We start from the raw sequence: 26,388 nt of genomic DNA, 5'->3' as shown, positions 1-26,388 counted from the left end.
ATGATTGAATCTAATTCCTGGCCCTTGCCTATCTTGGACTCCCCCGATCCTTAGCCATTATCCTGTCCCAGATATACAGAGAGACAGGTGACAGGTTGTATCATTCAGAACTCTTAATAACCAACTTTTAAGGCTAAAAGGGTTTTGAAATAGTTGATAATTTAAGCATCTTTGTATTATGAAGAAGTAGTAATAAATGGCTACAAATGATTTTGTTCCCTTAAATGTGTTTAAAAAACAAGAGCATATTAATATGAATAATGAGTATTTGCCTTTCGTGTAATCAGTATTTTGTTTCTAAATACTGAATGCTAAATACTTTTGAGTTTTTAAAGCTTGATCTCCATCTTCATCAAATATATGCACTGCTTTATATATCATCCAAAGTAATAATCCACAATATCCATTTCCGTTCGGCAATCTGATAGTAACAATTGAAAATGCATTTTCATACATATACACTCCAAGGTCAAGCACGCCTTCTTACTCCATGCACCTGCCATTAATCATACGGGCGCGACACAGAGTAATCAGCCGGTAGTTGCGCACGCGCTCGACGCGACACCTCGCGGCATGGCCCGGCACTACGCGTCGTCTGCAACCAGCCCAGTCCCGCTCGCCATCTCTCACAGTGCGGTCGGTGATCGGTGTTTCTTTCCCATCTGTTCGTCTTTTTTGTTCTTCCACCTTTCGTCGTTAAGTGTAACCGAAGGACCGTGTATTCTTTACGTATCCCACAACGTGTAGCATAACACCTAGGTGATTGTCGATAGGATTAGATCGAGTTGGAGCTTTTGTTGTACTGTTCTTTGTCTGGAGTGAGATTAGGTTGCCTTGATTTTGTTTGTTTGGTTACAAACTGGTTCATTATTGGTTTTTATATTGATGAGCAAAAACATAAATGTTGAAGATGTTAAATAACACTTACATCTAAAAATTCAGGAACATAAATCCAGCACAATAACTTAGTTTTCTCAATAGATTTTTTTATTGAGACCTATCTAACCTATTTTCAATTTACATTACTAAATATATCTCTTTTGTTTACCAAACGTTACCATAAAACTAAAAGCAGTAACCTCTTTGACATACAATAAGGAACAAAGCTACTTATTATTCCTTTTTAACATAAAGTGTTAAGTACATATTTTTCAATAAAAGCCAGATTAAAGCAAAGGGTTTCATGCAAAAGGCGAGATAAAACGACCGCTTAAATGAATAAATATGAGGTTCCGCTTATTGCAAAATCAATACAGACCGTCAGCCTGACCTAACCTCACCATTGCGGTATCTTTAACCTACTCACTCGTGTTTGAATAATCGTTAACTTCCTAACCCCTTTTTGATATGCCTTAATTCCCATATTCGTCATTTAAACCACGTGCAACCTAGTGATTAATATAAATAACTATCTTAACCTCAAAAACAATAATTAGGCTAAATGCATATTTGTAAATCAATATTAATCCAACTTAACTTATTGTTCAACTCAATTACCCATACAGAACTAATTGTGTATGAATCTTTATGATTTATAGCAATTATTCATGTGATTCTCCAGTTTGAAGCATCATAATTGCTGACATAAGTGTTTGGAACTAGTATCAAGCTTCTTTAATAATTCTTATGCTATAACGACACCATTTCCTCAGAGAAGAGTAGATAATATATATTAAAACGATCTGCAACTTACTAATCTATCGGTTGACCTACTGACCTCAATGTTCAAACTATCTCTTATCCAACCCAATGCTTACCATTAATCCTCTGTTTAATGTTCAAACTATCCTTACTGATCCCCTTGCCTAAACTAACATCCATTCAGACTGGCGTATTTCTTAATCACCGACCTATTAACCTAGTGATTTTTAACACTTGACCTACTAAAATCAATAGTTAATCTACCCCTTACTTGCTGTAACAAATGTTTAAAATATATAATTCCTTCACCCATACTTTTAAACTATTGCTGATCCCAATGGTCAAACTGTCGTTAATATGTCTTATTTTTCAAACTGTCATTGCTAACCTGAACGTCAATAACATCATTAATCTTTTGTCCCCGATATTCGAAATGCATTGCTAATAACAATGTAAAACCTATCATTAATATTTGAACCCTATGTCCAAACTATTTTTACTAATGTGTTCACAATGCTAGGGTTGCTAGCATTATTTTTGACCCTACTGTTCAAATTATCTTTGCTAATCACAATGAATACACTATCATTAATATTTTTACCCTAATGCTCAAACTATCTTTACTTATTACGATGTATAAACTATCATTAATCTTTTGACCTTAATGTTTAAATTATCTTTGCTAATCACAATGAATACACTCATTAATATTTTTACCCTAATGCTCAAACTATCTTTACTTATTACGATGTATACACTATCATTAATCTTTTGACCTTAATGTTTAAATTATCTTTGCTAATGATAATGAATAAACTATCATTAATCTTTTGCCAGTTTTGCCCCTAATGTTCAAACTATCTTCACTTATTAAGATGCTTTTGCCATCAGTAATCCTCTGACCCGAATCCTCTAACTATTGTTTCTCAAATCAATATTCAAATCATAATTAATTAAATATTGATTACTTATCCGATCAGTTCTTAAAGATGATTAATGATACTTTATTAATCATCAGACCAAATTGTTCAAATATAGTTTTTGGCTGCACTTAACTTTAGGTCCTACACTCATTCGAATGAAAATATCGATTTTTCGATTGTTTCATTCGATATATCGTTTGGTTAGTTAGGTTAGGTTAACCTTACCTAACTAACCAAACTATATAACTTATCGAATAGTCGATATATCGATCGATATTTTCATTCGAATGAGTGTATGACCTAAAGTAAAGTGTAGCCTAGTTTTCTAACTGTAATGTTTAAACAGTTGTTCACTTTTAGGTACTTATCCTAGTGTCCCTGACATTCCTAATCAGTAAGCTAATTTTAATGTTTCAACTGTTATCAACGCCCTGATCTGGATGATTCTGACCTTTCCTTTACTTTCTGATCGATCCCGATTTGCAAAACTCAACTTATACCTAATTTTCTACCTAATGTTAACCAAAATTACTAAACCCAATGTCTTTGCATCCCTCGTAAATGATATGTTTAGATTATCTCAGTATTTTCCTCCAATTTTAGACCACAAGTAAATTGTGATAGGCCTACAGTGATATTTCAGCAGACACAATTAATCCCACAGAAATATAAGAGTGTCTCTGAATACTAGGAAAAATGCATTCAGGGGCAATCCCATACTGCTAAGAGTAAAGGGTAAATATAATAGGGTTACAAATTTACTCCAATGAGTAAAAATTAATCATTAATGTTCTCACTCCAGCACCCTTTAAATTGAACAGCAAAACATAAGCTGAAAAGTAAACTTTTCCCCAGTACCTTGAGTGCTATGCTCCACTAACTCCGTGGAAATCAAGGGATCAAGCTCACAGTTCCTACGTCAATTGACCAACAAGCAATGTCTGGCCTAAGTACACGCCCAGTTAGGCCGTAGGCCCACCGCAAGTGTCTTAATGTCGCAAATAATGCTTTGCTCCCTGGCGGGGGACTCGAACGTCAACGTCAGTGATACCAACAACAACCGCAACAATGCCACCGAGGAAGACGATATATTCCCCATACCCACTATATACCGGTGAGTTGGCAGCATTGCCTGTAGTTTTAATAGTGAATTGCTCATAGGGAATAAGCTATTATTTGTTCCTATAGTGTGTAGATGGAATCTGTCTCCTGGCTGGTCTTCCTGGGGCTGTCCCGGGCATTAAACCATTGGCCCCAAGTAGACAGGGTCAGAAGACAGGTTCCATCATACAGACTATAGTACTATACAGTGTTTTGATAGAGTGGGAGCATTGATAAATTATTATTGAGTGTGTTCATCTTTAGTTTACCTCTTACCTTTTTTGTGGAATTAATATTTTTGTAACAGAGAGTCTTCATCTCGTGACCCATAATCTTTCCTATTTCTCTCACAGTTTTTATTCATATACTTTCATATTTTTTTCTATTTATATAGTTTAATCTCTCGGCATTAAGTATATTGAGTGGTAAATACCATTGTATTTGTATACTGTTTTGTCCTATTGTAATATATTTACTGGTTTTTATGATTGGTTCAAGTCCAACTAAGAACTTTAACAGCCACTGGGGCAGAGCCCAAGGGACTTTTTCAAAAAGGTCAGTTTGCAAATCTACGCGACACGCTCTTTCCAATGAGACGTCAATGGATAAAATCGGTTAAGAAATGGCGGAGGAGTTCAACCGTCAAAGTTTCATGTAGCGTATTAATTATATAGATTGGTTTAATCTCAAATAAAGAAAACACTGGTTCTTAAGTACATATAAAATCAACGCGAACAAGTTACATCAAGAATTGGAACAATTGTGAACATAATTCAAACGATAAAATTGCGGAAGAGAATGGCAGGATTTGAATCCCGGTCACTAGGCAGAGCGCCAGCCATCTTTGTATCCTCTATGGAGATTTATTTGAAATTGACATTTGAACATTTACTGCCTTGACAAAAACATTTTAGACCACCGATTTTGTACATCGATTTATGGTTTGTAAGATTGATTTTACCATGGATTTTGCTATTAAAGAATACATATTATCTAACAACATATTTACAATTGGAATTTTCTAGAGTTTTAATCACATATTGTCCTAAACCTTCAGTATCCAATAGTCATTGCTTTCCAATAATCAATAACTTAATATTTTTTATGCATAACATAATAACCAAATATCAACATATTCACAGACAATATTTTAATATAAATTCTGTGATTATTTTATATCAATTTTTGTTTGTGATGATGACTATTACATGCCTAATGAAAAATATAAAATTGCATTTAATTTTTATTGATCAGTAGACAAGATTCAATAATTTCAGATGAATCTGCTTTTCCTAGTGTATTATAATTTTCTAATTTAATCTACAAAACTTCTTGGTTAGTTTTTAAGAGTTCTGCTTTTAAACGTATTTATTGTCCATTCGAATATGCATCGATTATTTTTAAGCTGGGTTTTCCTTGGCGCGGAATCGGCGAGCGGAGAGAGGATCGCGGAGAGCGGAATTGAAATTAACATGACATTCCGCCCCGCTTCTAGGAAAACAGTAACATTAAATTGCCTAAAATTTGCATTAAATTAAGACAAGTGGAGTACGCTCTCCGCGTTCCTCTCTCCGCTCGCCGACTACGCGCCTAGGAAAAGCCGGCTTTAATTGAACATATAGTATTTCTTAAGCCAGCCACAAACTAGTAAAACTCGGTTCATCGAACGATAATTTATCTTAAAACTGGATATGAATTAAAATAAAATCCAGCCTCTAACAAAACTGTAAGGTACTGACTCACTAAATGCCAGCTTTGCTCAAACCAAGCAGTATTATTTTAAGTACTGCTTCATTTGGCAAAGCGGTATAAATTTTGATCCTTTTATGCTTAGGAAACCATAGCCCTTAGACAATTTGTGTTTTCTAACGTTTTTTGTAAATGTTTTTATTCTTAGAACAAACTTTTTGCTGAGTGTTAACTGATTAGAGTTGAAAAACATATTAAGATGCTGAAACACCTCCTCCTAATTAGATGTTTGATTTGAAAGTACCTAATTGGATACAACTAAATATTCTAATTAGCGTCTGAATCTCAATGACCTAAAGTAATTAGATGGTATCTTTGTTGAAGAACCTCTTTAATTATCGTCTACAACAAGAGTCTCTCTAACTTGTTAGAGATCTCTGATATGAATTGTCCAAGAATAAAATTATGAAGCACGAAATTGACGGAATACACTTAACTTTTATGGGTGTTAAGGTGATTTTCAAGAATAGTGTTCAGAAATTAAGTGTTCAGTGATGAACGATTTGATAGAAAGTGGTCAGTGCTTGTATTTTTAAAGTATTGGAAGATGTAGGATTCAGACATGAAGTGTTTAAAAGGTACATAAGAGATCGTGCTCTATGTATAATTTCATTAGAGCTTAAGGAGTACACTGCCCAAGAAATCAGTGCCCTGAGAATAAATGTTAAAGGGTGAAGTGTTTATGAAGAGTGGTCTATAGAACAAAGCGTTCAAGAGAAAGAGTGTGTCATGGGTCAAGTGTTCAGGAATGAAGTGTTTAAGGATTAAATGAAGGGTTCGTGAAGAGCTTATGATATTTTGTACAAGATTAAAAGGTTGAGGCATAATTTTCGTCAGGAATGAGTTCTGTGATGAAATGGTATCTGTGAGCCTTTAGACCTTTGTAATTCATAGTTTGCAAATAACAATAAAAACGTACTATTAATATGCTGAATCCGAAAAATCGCCAAAGTAGGTAAATAAATATGCCTCCAATATTTTAATCGGGATAGAAATACATCCACCCCACCCCATCACACACAACACATAACAAAACAATTCCACTCTCTATACGTTCTTACCTGAAAACGGGGTCAGATTCCAGACCCCGAAACGTCGTGAAAACTTGGATTTTACCAATCGTGATGAACAATTTCCGCTATAATCTGTTAGATAATATATCCAATCTGCTAAAAAAAGCTACTAAGCCAAATAATTTATTGTCCTACTAATTTCGGCAGTACAGCTGCATGAAAGGAGCGATTGTTTAAGCAGAGTTGGCAGTGTGTTTGTATGTAGGTGCCAAGCCTTGTTTATTGTGTCGTACACCGGTGTTTCCTATCCTGCCTTGGGACAATCTAACAATATAATTTACTGTGACTTTTGTATTTGGTTCCTCATTGATCTATTTATATTTACTCTTGACTTCTGTATTATTTAGTTCCTATATTGGAATAGCATCTCAATTTTATCAAAAGCGCCAATTTTAGTTATTTTTCAGAATGTTTAACTGTAAAACATTAAATCTGTAGCAGTTTCATCCTAAACACAAAAAACTAGAGAACTAAAAAAATCTAATGGCATTTTAATAAAACACCCAACCATGTCCTGTGGGGAAATCTGTAAATAAACTTTATTAATATTCAGAACTTATCGCTGTTGACCAAATTAAATGTGGGTTTCACTGTTCATGCTGGTATTTGCCTAACAAACAATGCAGAAACGCCATTTTACTGGCTGTCGCTGTCAGATAAATATTCAACATGCAGCTGCTACCTACCCGACCCTTGTAGGCTACACGGTTTATGTCAGTAAAGGCAGGCAGAGCAATTCGCCATGAGACTGTTGTGTTACTGTTTCATGAGGAAAGAAGTCTTCGGCTCCAAAAATTAATCTGTAAAGATTATATTGAATAGTTTATTATTAAAGAAACATTTTTGTATCTATAGGTAAAGAAAGACACTGTTATATTATATTTCGTTAGTTACCTACTTAAAATTTAATTTGTAAAGACCCGATGTGTACTTCTTAAAATTGTTAGTTGCCAATAGAGGCTCGATTGTTCTTAGGAACTAGCTGAAGGTTGCTGGTTCTATCCTGAGAAACGTTAAACATTTTGAAGGTTCAATACTGTACGAAACTGTTCTTGATCTTTGGACTTTTAATAGGCTGAGCTGAAGAAACAGCAAATCTTGTTTTGAAAAAAGCTGTCATTCTTTAAACACTCATTCTTCACTCATTCTCACTCATATGGGTTGGAATCGTCCAATCTTATCAACTCAAGAGCTTTCTTGAAGTGATTGTTGTGTTTCAAGGGGTGTGTGCTCAAGTAGCTATATGGCATGTATCCTCTTCATCTTTCAATAGATTATGATCTTAATCTGTTCAGCAAAGGGTTAAATACTTCATCAATGACCAACAAAGTAGGGTTGCACTACAGATTAGGTCCTTGCTGATATCTTTGGATGATATATTCCACTCTCGTGCGGATTTTTCTCAGGCCCTCATCATACTCCCCCATAATGCCCAGCTGACATTTTCAGACCGACAGGTTTATTCTTGTCCGTTATTCTCGTCCGTGTCCCGTCACGAAAGTTGGACGTGTACCAACTGTCAGTCATACTGAGGAAAACTCACACTAATGTAAACAACTTTGCGGGTATTTATTTAAAGTTTGCCTCAACTTTTACTTTACATTAAGATTCGATTTCATGAAGACTTCATTTGAGTGGTGTATCACATAATGTGTCGATTAGTATTTATTTTAATTGTAATTGTTGCAATTAATCTTAGTGGTTAGTTTCTCGGACTTCGGTGCACGATAAGTTTTCATCTCTGGTATATGCACAGACATTTCAGCTGTTTGCACAGTTTATTATTATTTATTGTGTGTTTATCCAGTCCATGAGTGTTTTGTGATTTTGTGTAAGGAAGTGGCCTAAAGGTGGTCTTTTTACTATCTACGTAAACAATTTGTTAGATAGAATCATTAATTTAATAGCCAGATGACAAATAACAACTACAGTCGGGACCACGAGAGTTAGTTGAGGGAGGAGCCTATTTACCACGTGACTTCTAAGGAGCCAATGAGGACAGTGCGGTGTTGCCAAATCTAATAATACCAGCTGATTTGAAAATATTGTTTAGTATTTTAATTAGTGTCGTCATCGGGCGATGGCACTAGCCTTGTCTTGTGATTGGTTGCCGCCAATTGCAGACTCTCGTGGTCCCGACTATAGGTTTTCTATTAAAATGGGTTTAATTTTCTTTCATTCCATTGACACAACTATAGAATTTTCATATTTTAAATTTAAAAATTTTGCACAACGGTATGTTGTATCACATAGGAAATCCACTATAGTTTTGTGTGCAACAGTAAAACTTGTGCTACCCTTTTATTTTAACGGATCGTTATTAAAATTGATGTGGAAACTTAGTAAAATACAGGAAATAATAAGTATTAATAACTGAACTGAAGTTGGGTAACCACTGTGTCACAAAATTATTAAATAAAAATTTAGTTTTAAATTAATCAAAATCCTCTAAACAAAATCAATGTATTTTTACTGTTTACATTATTTATTTCAGATAATAATAATACGCTTAAGTTATGATTTTAAAAATCCATCTAATCCTAACTTTTATAAAAATAAGATGTAACATTAGCATTTTTGTGATAATCCGTCTTGATTTAAGGCTCCCCTTTTTCACACTTTACATTGATAAATTACTTTTTGTCGAGGTCCACGTGATAAATTACATTCTGTGTTATCTCCTGACCTCTCCGAGCTTAAAAGGATACTGAGGATAAAATAAAAATTTATTAATCGTAGAACCCTTTAATAGTCAATAAACAACCATTTGTTAAATTGAATTATATGTGCTTAGGATTGTTACTTATATTAAAATATACAAAATCGTTATAAAGCACTCAAGCTAAAGAACTTATTTCTACATAATGTTAAATGTTGAAATGTATTTTCTTTTGATTTTTTTTATTACTTGAACCATTTTTGTACCTTTCAAAAACTGTCCATCGATTTTCATATCAAATTTATTCCTAATTCTTCATTGATCGAAATCAAATTACTCAACGTTTCAAATTCCTCACTTGATAATTGCATTTTAAATGTGAAATTTAATTTCCTTGAAACAATAGAAACCTCTTGCATATGTCTGCTGATTACTTATTAGAGGACAACTCATTGCAGGAATTTACTATTTAAATATTTGCAATTTAGAACGAGCGAACGTGTGAATGGACTTCAGTATATATCAGAATTTGTATTTCATCATACAATTATTTGTTTACTCTCCTACACCATTTTTGTTAACTATTTCACCACTCACATCCCCCTACCTACAAAACTGCAGTTCCTGGTAGTTTTCCACTACGTCACATCAAACTGGTAGTTTAGCACCACACTTCAGCTAAACTATATTTAAACCTGACATAAATTCCTGGAATAATGCAAAGCAGTGCAATACGTTAAGGAAAACAATAAACATTCCAGCTTGGGTTGCACAAATTACAGTCGCAGCAGTGGTGGTTGCTGGGGGGTTGAGGGGGGTTGCTGGGGGTTGAAGGGGGTTGCGGAAAGGGAGTTTTAGGGAGGGGGTGTCGGGTTTAATATTTATCCACATGCCACGTACTGTGGCAATAGTTTAATCTCTTACCACTGAGGTGTGGTGAAGATTTTTTTGCACATAAGTTAAATGTTATAATTGTTAACAGTCTAACTGTTGTAAGGTGTTCAAGGCTTTTACAAGGTTGGGAAAGGCTTTTAAAATACTGATAAGTATTTTATAAGGTTGGGAAAGGATTTCACAAGACCTGCAAGTATTTTACAAGGTTGGGAAAGGCTTTCAAAAGACTTGCAAGTATTTTATAAGGTTGGGAAAGGCTTTTACAAGACTTGCAAGTATTTTATAAGGTTGGGAAAGGCTTTTACAAGACTTGCAAGTATTTTTTAAGGTTGGGAAAGGCTTTTAAAAAGCTTGTAAGTATTTTATAAGGTTGGGAAAGGCTTTAACAAGACTTGCAAGTATTTTTAAGGTTAGAAAAGGCTTTAACAAGACTTGCAAGTATTTTTAAGGTTGGAAAAGGCTTTAACAAGACTTGCAAGTATTTTTTTAAGGTTGGGAAAGGCTTTTACTAAGCTTGTAAGTATTTTATAAGGTTGGTAAAGGCTTTTACAGGACATGTTACAATTTTTTAAAGTTGGGTAGCCTAAGGCTCTTACAAGACTTGCAAGTAGTTTATATGGCTAGGTAAGGTTTTTAAAAGTCTTGTTAATATTGTACAAGGTTTGATAAGGCTTTTACGAGACTTGTAAGTATTATACTAGGTTGGGTAAGGCTTTTAGAAAACTGAAACTATTTTACAATGTTATGTAAGGCTTTTACAATAATAAGTATTTTATATGGCCTGGGTAAAGCTTATATAGGACTTCCAATTATTTTACAAGGTTCAGTAAGGCTTTTACAAGAACTGTAGCTATTTTACAAGGTTGGGAAAGGCGTTTAGAAGACTTGTAAGAATTTTACTAGGCCGGGTAAGATTTTTACAAGACTGTTAGTATTGTACACTGTTGGGTAACACTTGTACAATACTTTTAGGTAGTTTACTAGACTGGATAAGGTTTCCCCGAGACTTGTTAATACTTTAATAGGCTGGGTAAGGCTTTTACAAGACTTGTAACTATTTTACAAGGTTGGAAAGGCAGTGTACTGTACTACGTTCTGCAGATAAGGCTGTCCCACGTCCCCGGGATAGATGTATGTCCCAGGCACGTACTCCCGCAACCCAAGAGAGACATCTGTAAAAGTTTACTGCTTCCTCCAGTAATTAAACTTTATAACTGCTTTGTTGCTGTTTCTTGGATTCTTTCACGTAATTGATACAGGTTTCGTTAATTCTAACATCTGCAACCGTTAAGTTTCCTGATAAATGCTTACTGGAATTAACTTTTTTTCATAAAGATTTTTATATTTGGTAAATTTGTGTATCACCAAAACAAAAAATATGTTAATTTTTAAAGAGATACTAAGTATACATATTCCGTAAGATTCATCTTGTTTTAGGAATTTTTTTTTTTTTTTTTTTGTAAAGAAATGTTTATTACAATCGTCGTTTGACTGTATGTTTCTATGAATTTTGCATCTAAATCGTAATTATTTTAGTTACTGTATTTAGCGTCAATTCAAGGTCTTAACTCCTAGAGGAACCTTATCCTAGTGATTTAGTGCAAAATATGTTTCAAAGGCGTAGCACGAATGGCTAACAAGTTTCTGTTTACGGTAAATAAAGGACTTTTTCATATTCTAATTTTTTGTATCCGTACTCTTAATTAATGTATCATAATATTTCAAAAGATTCTTATAGAAAAATGTTGTTACATATGATATTATTGTTAGTTAAAACTCGCACAAAAATTAAAAGTCGCCAGTGAAAATTCTGATGATATTCCAAATATTTACAACAGTTATATGTCCGAACAGTTCTTTTCCAACCGGGTATTTATAAGTAACCGTTGGCCTTGTGACTGTGACTTAAAAGAACCTAGTTGTAACAGGTGCAGTTGCACGTGCACTCATAATTTCTCCGCGACAAATATGAATACTTCCCTAAATATTTTAAATGTGTACTAAACTAAACCCTAAGGTTTCCTGGAAGCTTCTTGTGTTTTTTATCAGTTAGAGACTTCTATAGCATAAGAATATTTTAGTATGAGAACATTTAGTGGATCACTTTATTTTATGCAACCTTTAATTTGGAATTTATCTAGTGAAGAATCTGTTACAGTTAAAACGTAATCATAGTGCTTTAATAATTTCTGTTATTTTGGCAAAACTATTGAAAGTGAAATTTTTGTCTTCCACAACATAGGTTGTTCTTTTTCTTTGAAAATGAATGACTAATCAAACATAAGAAACGCTGTGAACACACAATATACGCCAAAAATTATTATTGGTTGATTTTGTAGGACGCACATCCGACGCAGTTTATATATTGCCTTTTTATATATTGAACGTTCTAAAAGGAAGTTTTTAGTGAAATTAATTTTGTATTGATGATGATGATAATTTAGAAAATTTTGATTAACTATTCTGTTTAGCTTCAATAAGATATATAATCAATTTTTACAAGGAAATTTGTATAAGGCATGAGTAACAAGCTAAAGACAGTGTTTTGAGAAAAGTCTTGCCACATAAATTATACATTTAAATTCTAAATATACCACTTTAATGAATCGAAGTGTTTTTAGTAAATTCTATGTCTTAAACGTGTTAAAATGTTAATACGCTCTTTTGTGCTTCTATCCATTGTTTCGAACCTGTGAAAACCTCTCTAGGGAGATAAAAAAGTTAACTGTATTGTTTAAGCAAAGGAAACACAGGTACAATGCGCTCGATCCCAGAGTAAATAAAAAATCCAACCCAACGGACTTCTCTTTAAATTTTTAGCGCTAGCCCCTTTCCCTAGTCCTGCGTTTAAAATTGGGAAGTCTTTGCTTAATCTTACTTTATGTAAAGGTCGTACCAAAACTCCCTGGTTATATTTTTTTGTTTGGTCCTGTCCATTCAGACAAATATATTTCACTTCATGGGTCAAAATTAGGTTGTTATTTGTCTACTTGTGTGTGATTTTTACTCAATTTTGTATAACGAATAGCTTATGATCCCTTTGAGCTAAAGAGCAGTAGGTAAAGAGTTGTATATATTAGACTCACCTTTTGTTTTTCGGATCTTTGAACATTCCAAGTAGGTAAAATATTGAAAGTGCTGCTTTGCTAGAAGAAGGAATTAATAGGCTTGGTTTTAATGTTAATCTAATGGTACCTTTGTTAACTCATTAGGGTTGTATTGTAAACAACCAAATTGTGTTACTTTATACAAATTACAAACCCATATGAACAAGGAAATTAAAGGGTAAACTGTTCTCTCCTCTTTAGGAGTGACTTAAATTACGGATATTTTTTTATCTTCGAGAACAGAAATTATGTTTTTGAAAATTGTTTTGGTTTCCATGTATAATCTTTTGGACATTTCCGTGAATTAACCACCACTTTTAGGGATAAAACAATCATTTAAACCTTGTTTGTAATAAGCTTATTTTAGGTTAGGCTGGGTTGGTTTAGAACCAAGGGACAACTTAACACTTCAATTGTTTATGGTTGCATACAAATACAGTAAGTGGTAGTGAATTAAAATAAAATGTTTCTTTGTAAATAAACACGGTAGATCACTTAGCCTAATATTATAAAATTCAACATAGCAGCTATCCAATACCATATAAATTCACTTTAAAACTAAGTACAATCTTTTTATTAAGTACAAGTTTTGAACACAATTGAAGTACTGTATACCAATAACGAATGCACCGATGCAGAACTATAATTGCAACCCTTTGAAATTCGCTGTTGAAATTGCGCCGCTAGGAACTAGGAACTCTGTTGTTCGTGTTGGGTATTGTACTTGCCTATCGACCTGCGGAAACCCGTTGTAACTTGCACTGACTTGCACGAATGGATGGCTCTCTAATCCCTCTCCTTTGATATTTAGCTCGTGAGCTTTTATTTGAAAACGTAAAATACTGGTGAACATGGGATGGAATATTGTTTTCTTTATTAGCCTATAATTGAAAATCTATGATCAGAGTATTTAAAATTACATTGTTTGTCTATGAATGTATTGGTTTAGGTGGATTATCTATTTAACTTTATTAATAAATTTATTAATATTTGTCCATATGAATGCCAGTAAAACACTAATACCGAAACCCCAGTCTGACAGGAACACGGGAATTTTTAAAAAACGCATGTTGGCAACACTGTTTACTTTTGGTAGATTCCATTCCCCCAATACCTTCCCCACTTTTCCTCCCCTACCTATTGATATATCGTTTGTTCATTTTGCATGGGTGCCATGACCTTGACAGGTCGTCTGTTCATAGCATGTCCGTCTCAGAAGCCCAGCATTAGTGTATTTTAAAGCGGGGTCTCACAGACCGAGCGTTTCGGTTTGTGTGTTTCTAAGCGGGGTCGATTATTTTTCAAATGGGGTCTCACAGACCGGGGGTTTCGGTTAACGTCAGCCTAGGTGGGGTTTCGGTATTAGTGTTAAATTCATTTCCAGTTTATAAACCAACACTACTAAAGCTGATGTTGGAAATATACTGACGTTCATCAAGGCTGTTTAAATACAAGCCAATTTTATGTGAACATATTTTTTGTAAAAATTGTTTTTAAGGTTACAACATCATATATGAACCTTTATATTGTTTTACAGTAACATTCGATCCATTTAACTGCTGTACTGAGTTAGTTTGTATTACAGTTATAATAAAACTGATACGTTCGTTTTTTCCTCTAAAATAAGAGAGAAACACTTGGTTGAGATTAGCTCAATTAAAGACGATTGGATGTAAAACAAACAGAAACAAACATTAAGGTTTTGGAATAGGATTCTTGGACTAAATGGATTATAGTATGTATGATGTAACCTGTCTCCTTACCCTTTGTCTACCTATGAATGGACATGGCCTTAAACCATTGGCCAATCCCCAGGTAGACGAAGTGTCAGACGACAGGTTCCATCACACAGACTATAGGAATTTTAAGCAGAAACATCTTCTGTCTAGAAAGATGTTAGTTTCACACTAACAACTTGTTGATTCAATTATTAAATTACACTCAAAATATTCCATCCTATAACAAGAGAGAATCAGTAAGGAAAATACAGTGCGTTTAAGCAAAATCTTTCGTAAGACTCAAAAACCAGTTTCAAATTTTACTTTAGGATAAAATACATACTTGCGGAACTAGTACCTAATGCCAGTAGTAAAAGGTAGTATAACAAAATTATGTTCCAAGAAATATTAAATCAGTTTTTATTCTCTTGGATGAGAAAGGCTTCAAAGGGCTTGCCAGGTGGCAGTGCTAATCAATAAGGCTGTTGAGATCAAATCAAAACACTGCTTCTACCCCCCCTCCCCCCTCTTTTAACCCCTTTAACCCCCCTCACTGCCCATTAGCGAGAAACCCTTTGACAACAGATACAAACCAAGGTTGTTTTTACAAAGGCGTTAGCTGGGTTCGCCACCTCGAGTAAACAGTCTTTGAACGTTCAGAAATACTTGAGCACAGTAAAAAAATCTTTATTTTTTTCATATTTGTGCATTTAAAAAGTTTGATGTACTTACGTATCATACCGACCGGGAGGTTTATGGGGTAAAAATAGATTTTTCTTATTTTTGATCCTCAAAACACAAAATGTCCCAATTTCTCTCAAGACCTTTTAAAAATCAAATATTTAGTACATATATCAAAGTGTTTTTGTACGATTATTGTGTGACGCAAAATTCTAGAGGGGAATAAACTAATATTCACCAAAGTCAGGCTAGGCCTACCCCTAGAACCAGCCACACTAAAATTTCTTCCCCGGAGTGCTCAGAAGGAGCTGAGAAAAATCAAGGGGTCGATACGAAGTTGTCACGGCTTTGACTGATCAATTTATTTAATTCATTCGAAGGCTCAGAGTTCTAGAAGCGCTCAGGAAATCCTGCAGACGCTCAGTTGGAGCTATATCATCCGTTGTCCGGACAGTTGCGGACACGGAAAATTGGGTACACGTCTTAAAAGCGGACAATTGCGGACACTAGGGATTAATGCTACTTGACAAGGGTTTGACAGGTTATAAATATTTCACTGCCGGACAACTGCGGACGCATGTTCTGGAAAGAGTCTGATTTCCACCTAAAGAACAGATACACACATGATATATGATTTTAAGACTGATTTCCATCACACTTTACACACTAACCTAACCTAATCTTAGTTACCTTAGGTAAAAAGAAATTCCTACAGAGTCGTCGGGGCCTATATAATAAGTCATCGTGGACCTGTTTTACTACCTTATCGTAGCATTTTAGAATTGCAGGTAATTCATTAAAATAATGTCAACTATGTAAATCATTGGATAGTGTACCTCTTAAATACTGTGGTAGTTTCCAAATGTCCTGTAATACTTTCTCTGTATTATTTGATCAAACGTTTTCACATGAGTGGTTTTTCCTTTGCGCTGTATTTAGATCGTATATTCGTTTGCTAACGAAATGATTCTTTCTTTACATCCACGTTTTTATCTATCTCGTAACCATCATGGCAACTCATAAGGCTTATGCTAAAAACATTATGTTGGTTTTAAATTGTACAGACATTATCAAATTTATATTTGTTTGTTTAGTCACATGAACACTGTTTGTCAAAATAACCCTTAGATAAATATGTTCAGCCGTTATTGAGTTAATTCATTACATAGTTGACATAAGGTCCGGTCTCAAAGAGCTTCGTTCGCTCAAAATGTTAGTAGTATCAGGAGTATCAGTAAGTTTTTTTTCTTCTATTAGTAAATCATAAAATTAATTAAAACTTAAATTACTTGATAAATTTACGTTAACCCACGTACTGGAAAATCTAGTTTTTCTTAATGCCGGAGCTTCTGAAGTTAATAATTTTAGTTAAACTGGTTGGTTAGTAAAAATTATTAAGGCAGATTTTTTCTTGAGGAACAATTTATTTATTGATGAAAGCAAACCTGAATACAAGACTAACCTCAGTCCCCCTCTGTGGTGACCCTTGTAAATTGCAGATCTGTGTTTTCCTTGTAATGACTCAAAGCTAGAGTCAACTTTTCCTCTTGAAAATCGAATTTTGCCTCGAAGTTCCTTGGGAATCTACCTCCTACAACCTTCATACGACGTAGGATGAGCGTTTGTTGTTCCACTTTCACATGAATAGATTCAACATGTGAATTATCACATCCTCTGTTTACTAGGTCGGCCAGATTAAATTCGTCAGGTTTAGTAACTCCGCCAAATATTACTGGGATAATTGTGTACCGGTAGTAAGTGTTAAGACAAAGTTCTCCATTTTTATCGGTCAGCCATAATACGATCGTATTTGTAATATATTTCTGCACCCAATCTTTTCCATACACGCCAATCGATTTCATGACCAATTCGTAAAACTCAAATTGCTTTGCATCTTGAATGACGTACTCGTATTTCACGTCCAGGAATTCTTTTAGTGCTTCCCCTTGCGTTTCAGTCCATACAGCGGTGACCGTTGGAACCACAAACGCCAACAAGACACCGAGCATGGCGATGCTATTTGATTCTGTAATTAATAAAACATTTATCCTAAAACAACCTAACACTTACTTGCAGCTAACAAAGTTTGTAAGTGAAACACTGGCAACGATCGTGCTGATGATCAACGTTATTCCTTTAACTGTTACCGCGTTCAAACTGTTTTCGCAAAATTCAGTAGAGAAACTAAATATCAGAAGAGTAACTTCGATGATTACACCATCATTTACATGTCATGTATAAAATTAATGAGGTTGTGGCGTAGCTGGTGTAATTTGTGTCATCTGCGATTGATGTCATTTGCGCCACTGCTCGAAAATTGTCTTGTTTTCCTGTTCGGTTTTCGAAAAACAGCAATTTGACAAGTTTTTTTTACGGTAAGCTGTACATCTCTGCATATACTTGAGTTAGGACTTAAAACTATTCGCTTTGCTAAAAAATATACCATTAAGAGAGCCGTTACATAAGATAAGAATATTACCGTATGCAAAAGAGTTATCAACAACGGGTTTCTGTAATTTCTACACTATTTTACGCACGTACGACATGGAATGACGTCTTAGATAACGTCAATTTAGCATTACCAAAGCTTTATAAAGGTAGCTAATGAAAATGTTTGCTATGGCGGGATTCTAAAATCGGTTGACTGTTATGCGTATTGACAATATATTTTTCTCCAAAAGAAAACCCCAAATTCCTGTCAATAAATGCCCAGCCAAAGGGTTTATTAGGCTACAAGTTACAATATGTGGGGAGAGCAAAAAAATATCATTGCCTAATTTGCGTTGCCTATTTTCTTTTATTTGAAACAAATCTTGCATCTTTGAATATCCACGTGGATATTTCGTTGACAGTATTTGACATAAATAACTATCTATTTGGAGTGCCTCAAACTTCTTTAATGGGTTCCATACTGTTTTTAATATTCATAAGAACGTTTTTGTACACTAAGAAGGCCAAGGTCATGTGATATAGGCAAAAACCTCGGAGCATCATAAAATGCGCTTAGGCTGGGCGCACACTAATATGGTCGGGATAATAGTTAGTAACAAGTTTGATAATGTGTGTGTATTGGTATAGTGTAGATATTGAGTGCATAATTATTTAAAGAAATATACAGTTAAAATGGGAAGTTTGCTCTTACTATCTCATTAATATTATTGATACTTATTTTATTAGTATTAATGGATTAGGTTGGAGCATACTGGACACCACGAAATTAGACTAGGATTAGTTCTGAGTATGACAAAAGTAACGTGAACAGTTTATTAATTGTACACAAAAATGTGGAGTTGGATTAAATCGTTACAATTAAAGAGTTCCATAATTTTATATTTCAAAAATGGATTCAATAAAGATGGATTTATTATTGCATTTAAATGCCAGGGATTTAAGTTGGATTAACTGTGTGAAGATGGTAAACGATTAAAAATTTTCAAATTTCCTCTATATGTACTATGAACTATTCATCTTTTCTTGTACGAGAGTTTAAAATCAGTTTTCTGCATTTTTAAGGTAATTGACTTAAAAGGTACTGCCTTTATTTATTCACATAATCCAAAACAAATTTTCATTTTCTTCTTTTTCTGATTAATTTTATTAACGTGCTAAACGTGTAGTAATATCAATCTAAACACTATAAATTGCTCATATTTCCATTATTCTTCGTTAACAGATGGATTTGAGCTTAAACGATTTTTAAAGTCAAAACCCGAATTGTTTTTCTCTTTATACCTGAAATCGAAGAGTCACCAAAGGCACACACAAAAAATATACACTAAAAAAATACAAAAATGTATTAAAATTGAGGTTGGGGGTTTGAACGCAAAATGTTAAAACTTGTATAAGGATTTTAGTAGTTAGTTAGGGGTTTAATTTCGTAAAATGAAAGAAGTGATTCTAGACCCTAATGCTACCCAGTCCAATTCATCTCGACACAATAGACTTCACACAATAGAAGCTCACGCCAGTGATGGGTTTTGTTGGTCTGTTTCATCTTATTAAAACATCACTGATGAAATGCAAGTGGAAATTAAAACAATTATTGAATAGAATATTGCTTTAGAAGATATTCTAACTGTTTTTATTGTTGCAGGTAAGCTGAGAAGACTGGTGTACAGATTGTAAGTTACTGCGATAATTCTTAGAAAATAAAATTATTGTGTTAGGGGATATAACCTAAATTGTAACTAATAGTGTAGCGTTAAAAAGCTGTTATTTGTTATGAGAGAAATCAGTAAAGCAGCAAGATTCACAAAAATACTTACGGTCTACGTACAATCGTCCACAATCCACAATGTAACTTATTGAGCTCTACGACGTTGACAATTTCAGTGTAGTAGGATTTTCACACAGCTCCGAATGAGGGGTTTGTATTTTATCACCAAATACGTTATTATACTAAACCAAAGCACCAATTAACCCCCCTTAAGTGTTTCATAGTACAGAATAAAAAAATATTCGTACACATCCGAAGGCAAAAAGACCTTTACCGCTGAATCCGAACACACCTAACTCAACAAAAACAACAAAAAGGTTGTTCATTGGGACTAATTTCAACATCGCTTTTTATCCAAATATAATTCCTCAATTTATACAACAATGTTGATTTTGGTTAAGTTTGAAATTGGTTTCTATAAAGATCAAATAACCAAATGTTAATTTATAGTTAGACAATAGTTATTTGTGTAACTTAGGTTAGGTTAAATCATTGAACAAAATGGGAAACGCTGCACCAGATGATCGTATTTGTAATATCTTGTGTTGCCAACTTATTTTCAAGCGTACACGGATTACGTGCATAATAAAAGCACGCTGTTTCGTGTTGTTTGGCTGAAATACTGGAGTGCGGCAAAAAATGAGTGTAGAAAAAAATGGGTGCGGCAAAAGTAAGTAAATGCAGCAATTAGCTACTGTGCGTGCTATAAACAGTGGAAGAAATCCCTCTATGTCAGGTAACTGTAGGAAAATCCTGTTCATCCGTTCTACTTAACCAATTTATACGTCTGAGGTTACATTTTAAAGCTTAAAGTACTATTTAATACTTTGGTAAATCATTACATCATAAGTGTAAATACATCAAATCGTGTTCGAAGGCATATTTCATTATATAGACACTCTCTTCTTCGTTTCACGTTTTCAACAAACATTCATAAAAAACTTACCAAACTTGAATAGTTAACCGCATTTTCAGCCATCTCTCGTTATAGATTGCCCAAATGAAAGGCTCAGCTGCTGGCCTGGTTATAATTACGAGGGATATTCCAATGGAAGCGAATGGCTGACGTCCAATAATAATAGTCGGTTTATCAACAATCGAACTCCTCGCACCGCATTGGTTAACTCTGGCTTTGTCGTAAATTCATTTTAACTGGTTATTTGTTTCGCGGATATAGTTGAAAACTTGCCCTTTGCTTTGTACACACTGCTATTAACGATTCCTGCAAAGGATAGAGTATGAATGAAAGGTAATATGGTTTATCCTTTATGGAAATTTGCGCATTGCCACACTTGAGTACGCAAAATAGTTCATTTCCGCTCTAGTTCTCACTCACGTTTGCCCATTTACAGTTGTCTATGGCAATCGCGTACTTTGCGCTCTTAATAGACAAGTAGCTATTGAACACAATTTTTGAGTATAGCATGTATGTATTTATGTGATGCTTCAAGTGCTTTTTTTTCCATTATTCAACTATTTTTAAGTACATAATACGATTCAATGTTAAAGTTGTAGCATTGACTTTTAAAAAATAGGGAAGACATCTCATCTATGTAAACCATTCAATTTTTCATTAAAACAGAACATATTTTAACAAAATTGTTGAATGAAACAGATTTCGAGGTTTATTTTCCTCTCACAATGCCGTCTCAATACTCATTTATAGTAATTACCTAGTAACTTAATATATATTATACATTATCAAAAAGTTATCACATTCCCATACTAAGCTGAAAAAAAGTAATTTAATAGAACGCCGTCATAGTGTGCAAAAACAATTTTATTTTCTGTATGTTTTATTAAACTATCAACTATAAACTAAGCAAGCCATACCACGTCAAATCGTAGAATCCAAAACTAAAAGCTAAAATATTATTTTAAAAGCAGCACACTTTGAAGGGAGCCCATGTTATGTTTTAAAAAGAGCCATCAACTACCCAAGACTAGGGAAGTTTCTATATCCGTTCTCCTTGCTGGAAATATCTTTTTATTGAAGATATTCGAAATTTTAGAAAACAGAAAACATCTTTTAAAATAATGTTTGAAATGTTTTGGTTCAAAAACAAGTTATTTTTCTTGCAACATATTTCAAAGCACACTGCAAAGTTTCCCTTTATCTTGTAGCGTTTCTAGGACACGGGGTCATAAATGTGCGGTGTTTTCCCGGAATTCCTCCCTCGCCCTCCCTTCCTCCCTGCACCGGTGGAGACAATATTATCCTCATACTAGAACAAGGATAAAATGTCAAACTTCATCTCAGGGAATTGTTTAACTGTTAAAGAGGTTATAAGAATTTAGAAACAACACTATTTTGAGTTAGAAGTAAATTTCTGAAAAGTAGATTTCTTGAGCGGAGGTCTTCTTTAACCTTGAATGTACTTGTCCATATGACCTTAGGGATGTGTAGTAGGTATCAAGAAAATAACAGGGTGTTAAAAAGGTGGGGATATTCTAGGTAGTATTCCTTGGGTCAAAATAAGAAAAAAGGTTGTTATAAGCACATTTCCTATCTTATTTCGTTTAGCATCTAATTCATAACAATTCATAACTCCTTAACGGTTTGAGCGGCAGCATTGAGAGTAATAAAAAATGGTCATCTTGGTTGCTATCTTTGTGTCGAATGAGAATAAAGACTCTTTAACCTTTTTCAAAATGGCAGCTATTGTAAATATTTTATGCAAAATTTTACAAAAACCGTTATGTTTATCAAATGATCTCTAGATACATAAAATCTAAGGGGAATTGATACTATGGAAGTTAATGACTTTCTTGCTATACCTACAGCTTTCTCCAGTTGAACAATGTTAAAAATGTAGACAATACTGTGGGTAGGAAGAAAGACATTTATTTCTCAATTATTCTGTTTCCATTTGTTTTTTGTTTTTTTCCAAACACATACAAATGGACAGACGCTAACTAAATGAGATATGACATATTATGCAAAACTCCTATGATAAAAAAATCGAAGTATTTTAAAAGGACCGAGACAGACAATTGTTTTGCTAGCAGAAAAGCAAAACAATCCTCGAAACTGTTACGTTTCATGAAACTTTTCAAACAGCAATTTTAATGGAAGGGTACAAATGAAACTGGGTAAACAAAAGACAGTAAACATGCATCAAATCCTGTCCTGTGTTTTAATTCCGTGCATGTACAAGCACGAGTTCAAAACTATTGTACACTATTTTACACAATTTTTATTTACCTTTGCATGTTTTTTTGTCTGGACTTGCAGTTTTATTTGGTTTGTTTTCCTTTTTATATTTAGTTTCAGTGCATTTTAATTGTACTTTGACGTAACCTATTGTACAAACTTAATGGCTTAATACTTTGGATCTTTCAATCTTTACTTTTGATTGGCTTCTTTTGAATGCTAGCGTGAGAAGTAAAAATAATAAATGGTAATGGATAAAATTTATCTTGGTAATGGTTTTACTGATTTATCTTCAATGTATACGTCGGTTTTGTAGCAAGCCAACATGTTTAATTTTATAAGTAGGTGGATGACAAAATATTTCGTTGTTTTTTAACCCTACGTTGGGTGCTATCTTGTACGATTTAAATAGTTTCAATGGCTTATAAAAGGCAAAATATATAAATAATATATAATAGATAAATAATATATAAATATATATATTAAGTTTATACGAACTTTCCTTTAAAAATAGTAATACATTTAGGAGGGACAGTATTTAATTTAATAGTTCGATTAAAATATGTTTGATTGAAAGTTTGTATACATTGAAAACCTAAATAATTATTAAAAATATTTTTTTCTTTTATTTTCTCTGGTAGAAAAATAGTTGGTGTTTAATCATATTTGGTTAAGGATTAATTAACAAGGAGTTTGATATTTAAAATTATTAATCAAATTTAATTTACTAGTATCATGAGTAAATGGGAAGATGGTGGGAACAATTGGACTTAAAACCACTTAGTTAGTTGAGTATTATTAGATTTTTTAATAATTAATAATTAAATAATTAAACTCATGATATTTCCACGTCTGTTCAATTCATAATATACCAAATAATTTTATTTCACTCTAAAACATATTATCAATAAAATAATATTTATAAATTACTTGACTTTAAATCCTTCAAAAATACTCATTGTGTATTTAATAAATGATAAAAAAAATTAGTTTTTCCTCGTTCTAATAGAACAAAAGTAATCAAAGCAGACAAGGCACCGAGCAAACATTAACCTTATTTTACCCTCACAATTCAAATGGAAATTTGAAATACACATAAAAGTTATTTTATTAGGGCAACTTTATTAAAACTGTAAAACTGAACGCGGAGTGGCGTTCAATAAGATAAACAATTCTCCTCAAATCACATGGATTTATGAAAAGTGTTTCAAATATGGAACTACGAAATGAGAAAACTTCTTATGAAATTCCACTATCTGAGAGCTGTATGTATGAGTTTCCTATTTATCTTGGATATATAATGTTTGAACAGAAATAATATTGTTTTTTGTTCGTATCGTTTTGTTTTAGTTATATTGTTTGTGTTTTTGTAGTACTTAAAACAAACAAAGGATTTATTTTAGAAACTATGATGAATTAAATGTCACATTTTGTTTTGATTGAAGAGTGTAAACCGTGATTTTATTTGATACAGAGTATAAGGAGGTTGTACCGTACTGTTAGGTAAAATAATAATTTTGTTTAAACGTTAACCTCATTATTTATTTATAAATAGTTTAGATTTATAAATATTGAATTGGTGGCTTCAATGGTAGCATTTTGTACATAATTGTAAATTAATTAAAACTACCAATTTAACGTCTTGAAAAAATTAAGTATGAATGTAAATATATCGAATAGTGTAAGAACACTTGCTGTGTTTTATCTTTATTATATTACTAGCTGTAACTCATGGGCTTTGCCCCGTTTAACTTCTTAATTTTCAAGATGATCTCGTTCGCATGGCTCAATTACGTCCTGGTTGAAGTTCATTCGCTACGCTCACTCACCTTTAGGTTGGAGCTCGTTCGCTACGCTCACTCATCTTTAGGTTGGAGCTCGTTCGCTGCGCTCACTTGCCTTCAGGTTAGCTCGTTCGCTACGCTCACTTGCCTTCAGGTTAGCTCGTTCACTACGCTAACTCGCCTCCAGGTTGAAGTTCGTTTGCTAGGCTCACTCACCTTTTGGTTGCAAATTAGCTGTTGTCATAAATGTAAAAGAAATAATAGTGCTGCACCCTGTTGGTAATCCTTGTAACTTTAATGCTATTGAACATCATAGAACAGAACCAACTTGTTTAATTAAAACAGCTGTTAAGATTCATTAATTCCATTTCTCATAAGGTTAACATGGGAAACTCCAGAGCCACTGGGGTGGAGCCGATTGGACGGATCACGAAATTGATGGTGTATAAACCTATTCCATGAAATTCTACACGTATGTACAAAATGTCGTGGCAATCGGTTCAGCGGTGTCTGAGTTTATCACTGCCAAATAATATATATATACAAACATCCTCTTTTATACTTATAGACTAACCCGTAAAATGACAATAAATCTATGATGTAATTTAATTATCACCTAGTGTTATTATTTTGTGTGTGTGCTTATTTTTGGTGTTTTTTTTTTCATTTTAATTAGAAACTATACAACCCTTGGTCTTGTCACAATAAAACTGCAATTTTTTTAGTATTATAATTATTGATTGAAATCCCAAACCACTAATCATCTAGAATGCAAAATGGATTTTAAAATGGATTTGGAATGCAAAATTAATACTCTAGGGGTAAATCTAGTAATCCTTTCAGTTTTTAGGCTAGCACTATAACCACTTACCCAGACTCACAAATACTATAATAAAACCCGGTATGGATCATTAACATAAAAAATTACGTTGTTGTCCCGAATCCTGTACTGATAGCAGTAACATATGTTTTGGCAATTCCATTGAAGCAATGCTAAATAATGTTTATTTTGGGACCAAAAACGTCATTTTTTATGTTTGTAATCCATACCGGTATTTTTCAAATCGTGCTCAGACTTATTTCCAGAATGTACGTTTTTAACAACTGTTTATCATTTATAACTCACCAGCTGCTTATAATTTAAAACTTATATTTACTACTTGTGTAAACACCTCCCGGCACCCTCTCAGTTTATTTACAAATACATCACTTCCTTGTAAACGGTCCAATTTGTTCAGCACGGTTTGCCAAATCGCGTCCAAATTCACACCTTCATTACGCAATAGATTGCATCAGTGCAAGATACGTCTGGAGATAATTTTAACTACCAGGAATTTCACTAACTGGAAATATAAAAAATATTACAGGAAATAAAATATGATTTTAGCTAGAGTCGTAAAGTAAATATAAAATGTGCAAGTAGACTTCTTGTCATTTTGTAAAATCTGAAACTTGTGTTTATGCTTGTGTTGGTAACGTTTGACTATGGTGACGTTAACTACAAGATTTTGTCTTTATGGTGCATTTTCTGTGTTTTACATTTATTTTATACCAGAGGACTAACAATATTGAGAAGATGATTTTATTTGAGTTAAAATGCTTTAAAGTTGGCAAAACTGTAGGAAATAAATTAATAAAAAAAACGCACTCTTTGGAAACCTGAGTGATGTATATGCCTACATTGTGTT

The 26,388-nt window shown here is 33.5% G+C and overlaps 1 protein-coding gene across 2 annotated transcripts in view; it reads left to right on the top strand.

Annotated features, from left to right (window-relative positions):
- Positions 1-625: 625 nt before the first annotated feature.
- LOC128992106 (voltage-gated potassium channel subunit beta-2-like) overlaps positions 626-26,388 on the top strand; it is a 61,633-nt gene continuing 35,870 nt past the window's right edge. For both annotated transcript variants that reach the window (XM_054415518.1, XM_054415517.1), the window contains exons 1-2: positions 626-759; positions 3,420-3,678. In XM_054415518.1, coding sequence (XP_054271493.1) covers positions 3,557-3,678 — 122 coding nt within the window. In that variant the 5' untranslated portion in view covers positions 626-759; positions 3,420-3,556. The remainder of the gene's footprint in view (positions 760-3,419; positions 3,679-26,388) is intronic.

The sequence above is a fragment of the Macrosteles quadrilineatus genome, unplaced genomic scaffold (assembly GCF_028750875.1).
Source record: "Macrosteles quadrilineatus isolate MER2022 unplaced genomic scaffold, UCM_ALF_1.0 Scaffold_4__1_contigs__length_99947679, whole genome shotgun sequence".
Classification (NCBI taxonomy): domain Eukaryota; kingdom Metazoa; phylum Arthropoda; class Insecta; order Hemiptera; family Cicadellidae; genus Macrosteles; species Macrosteles quadrilineatus.
This window is presented reverse-complemented; position numbering and strand designations above follow the sequence as displayed.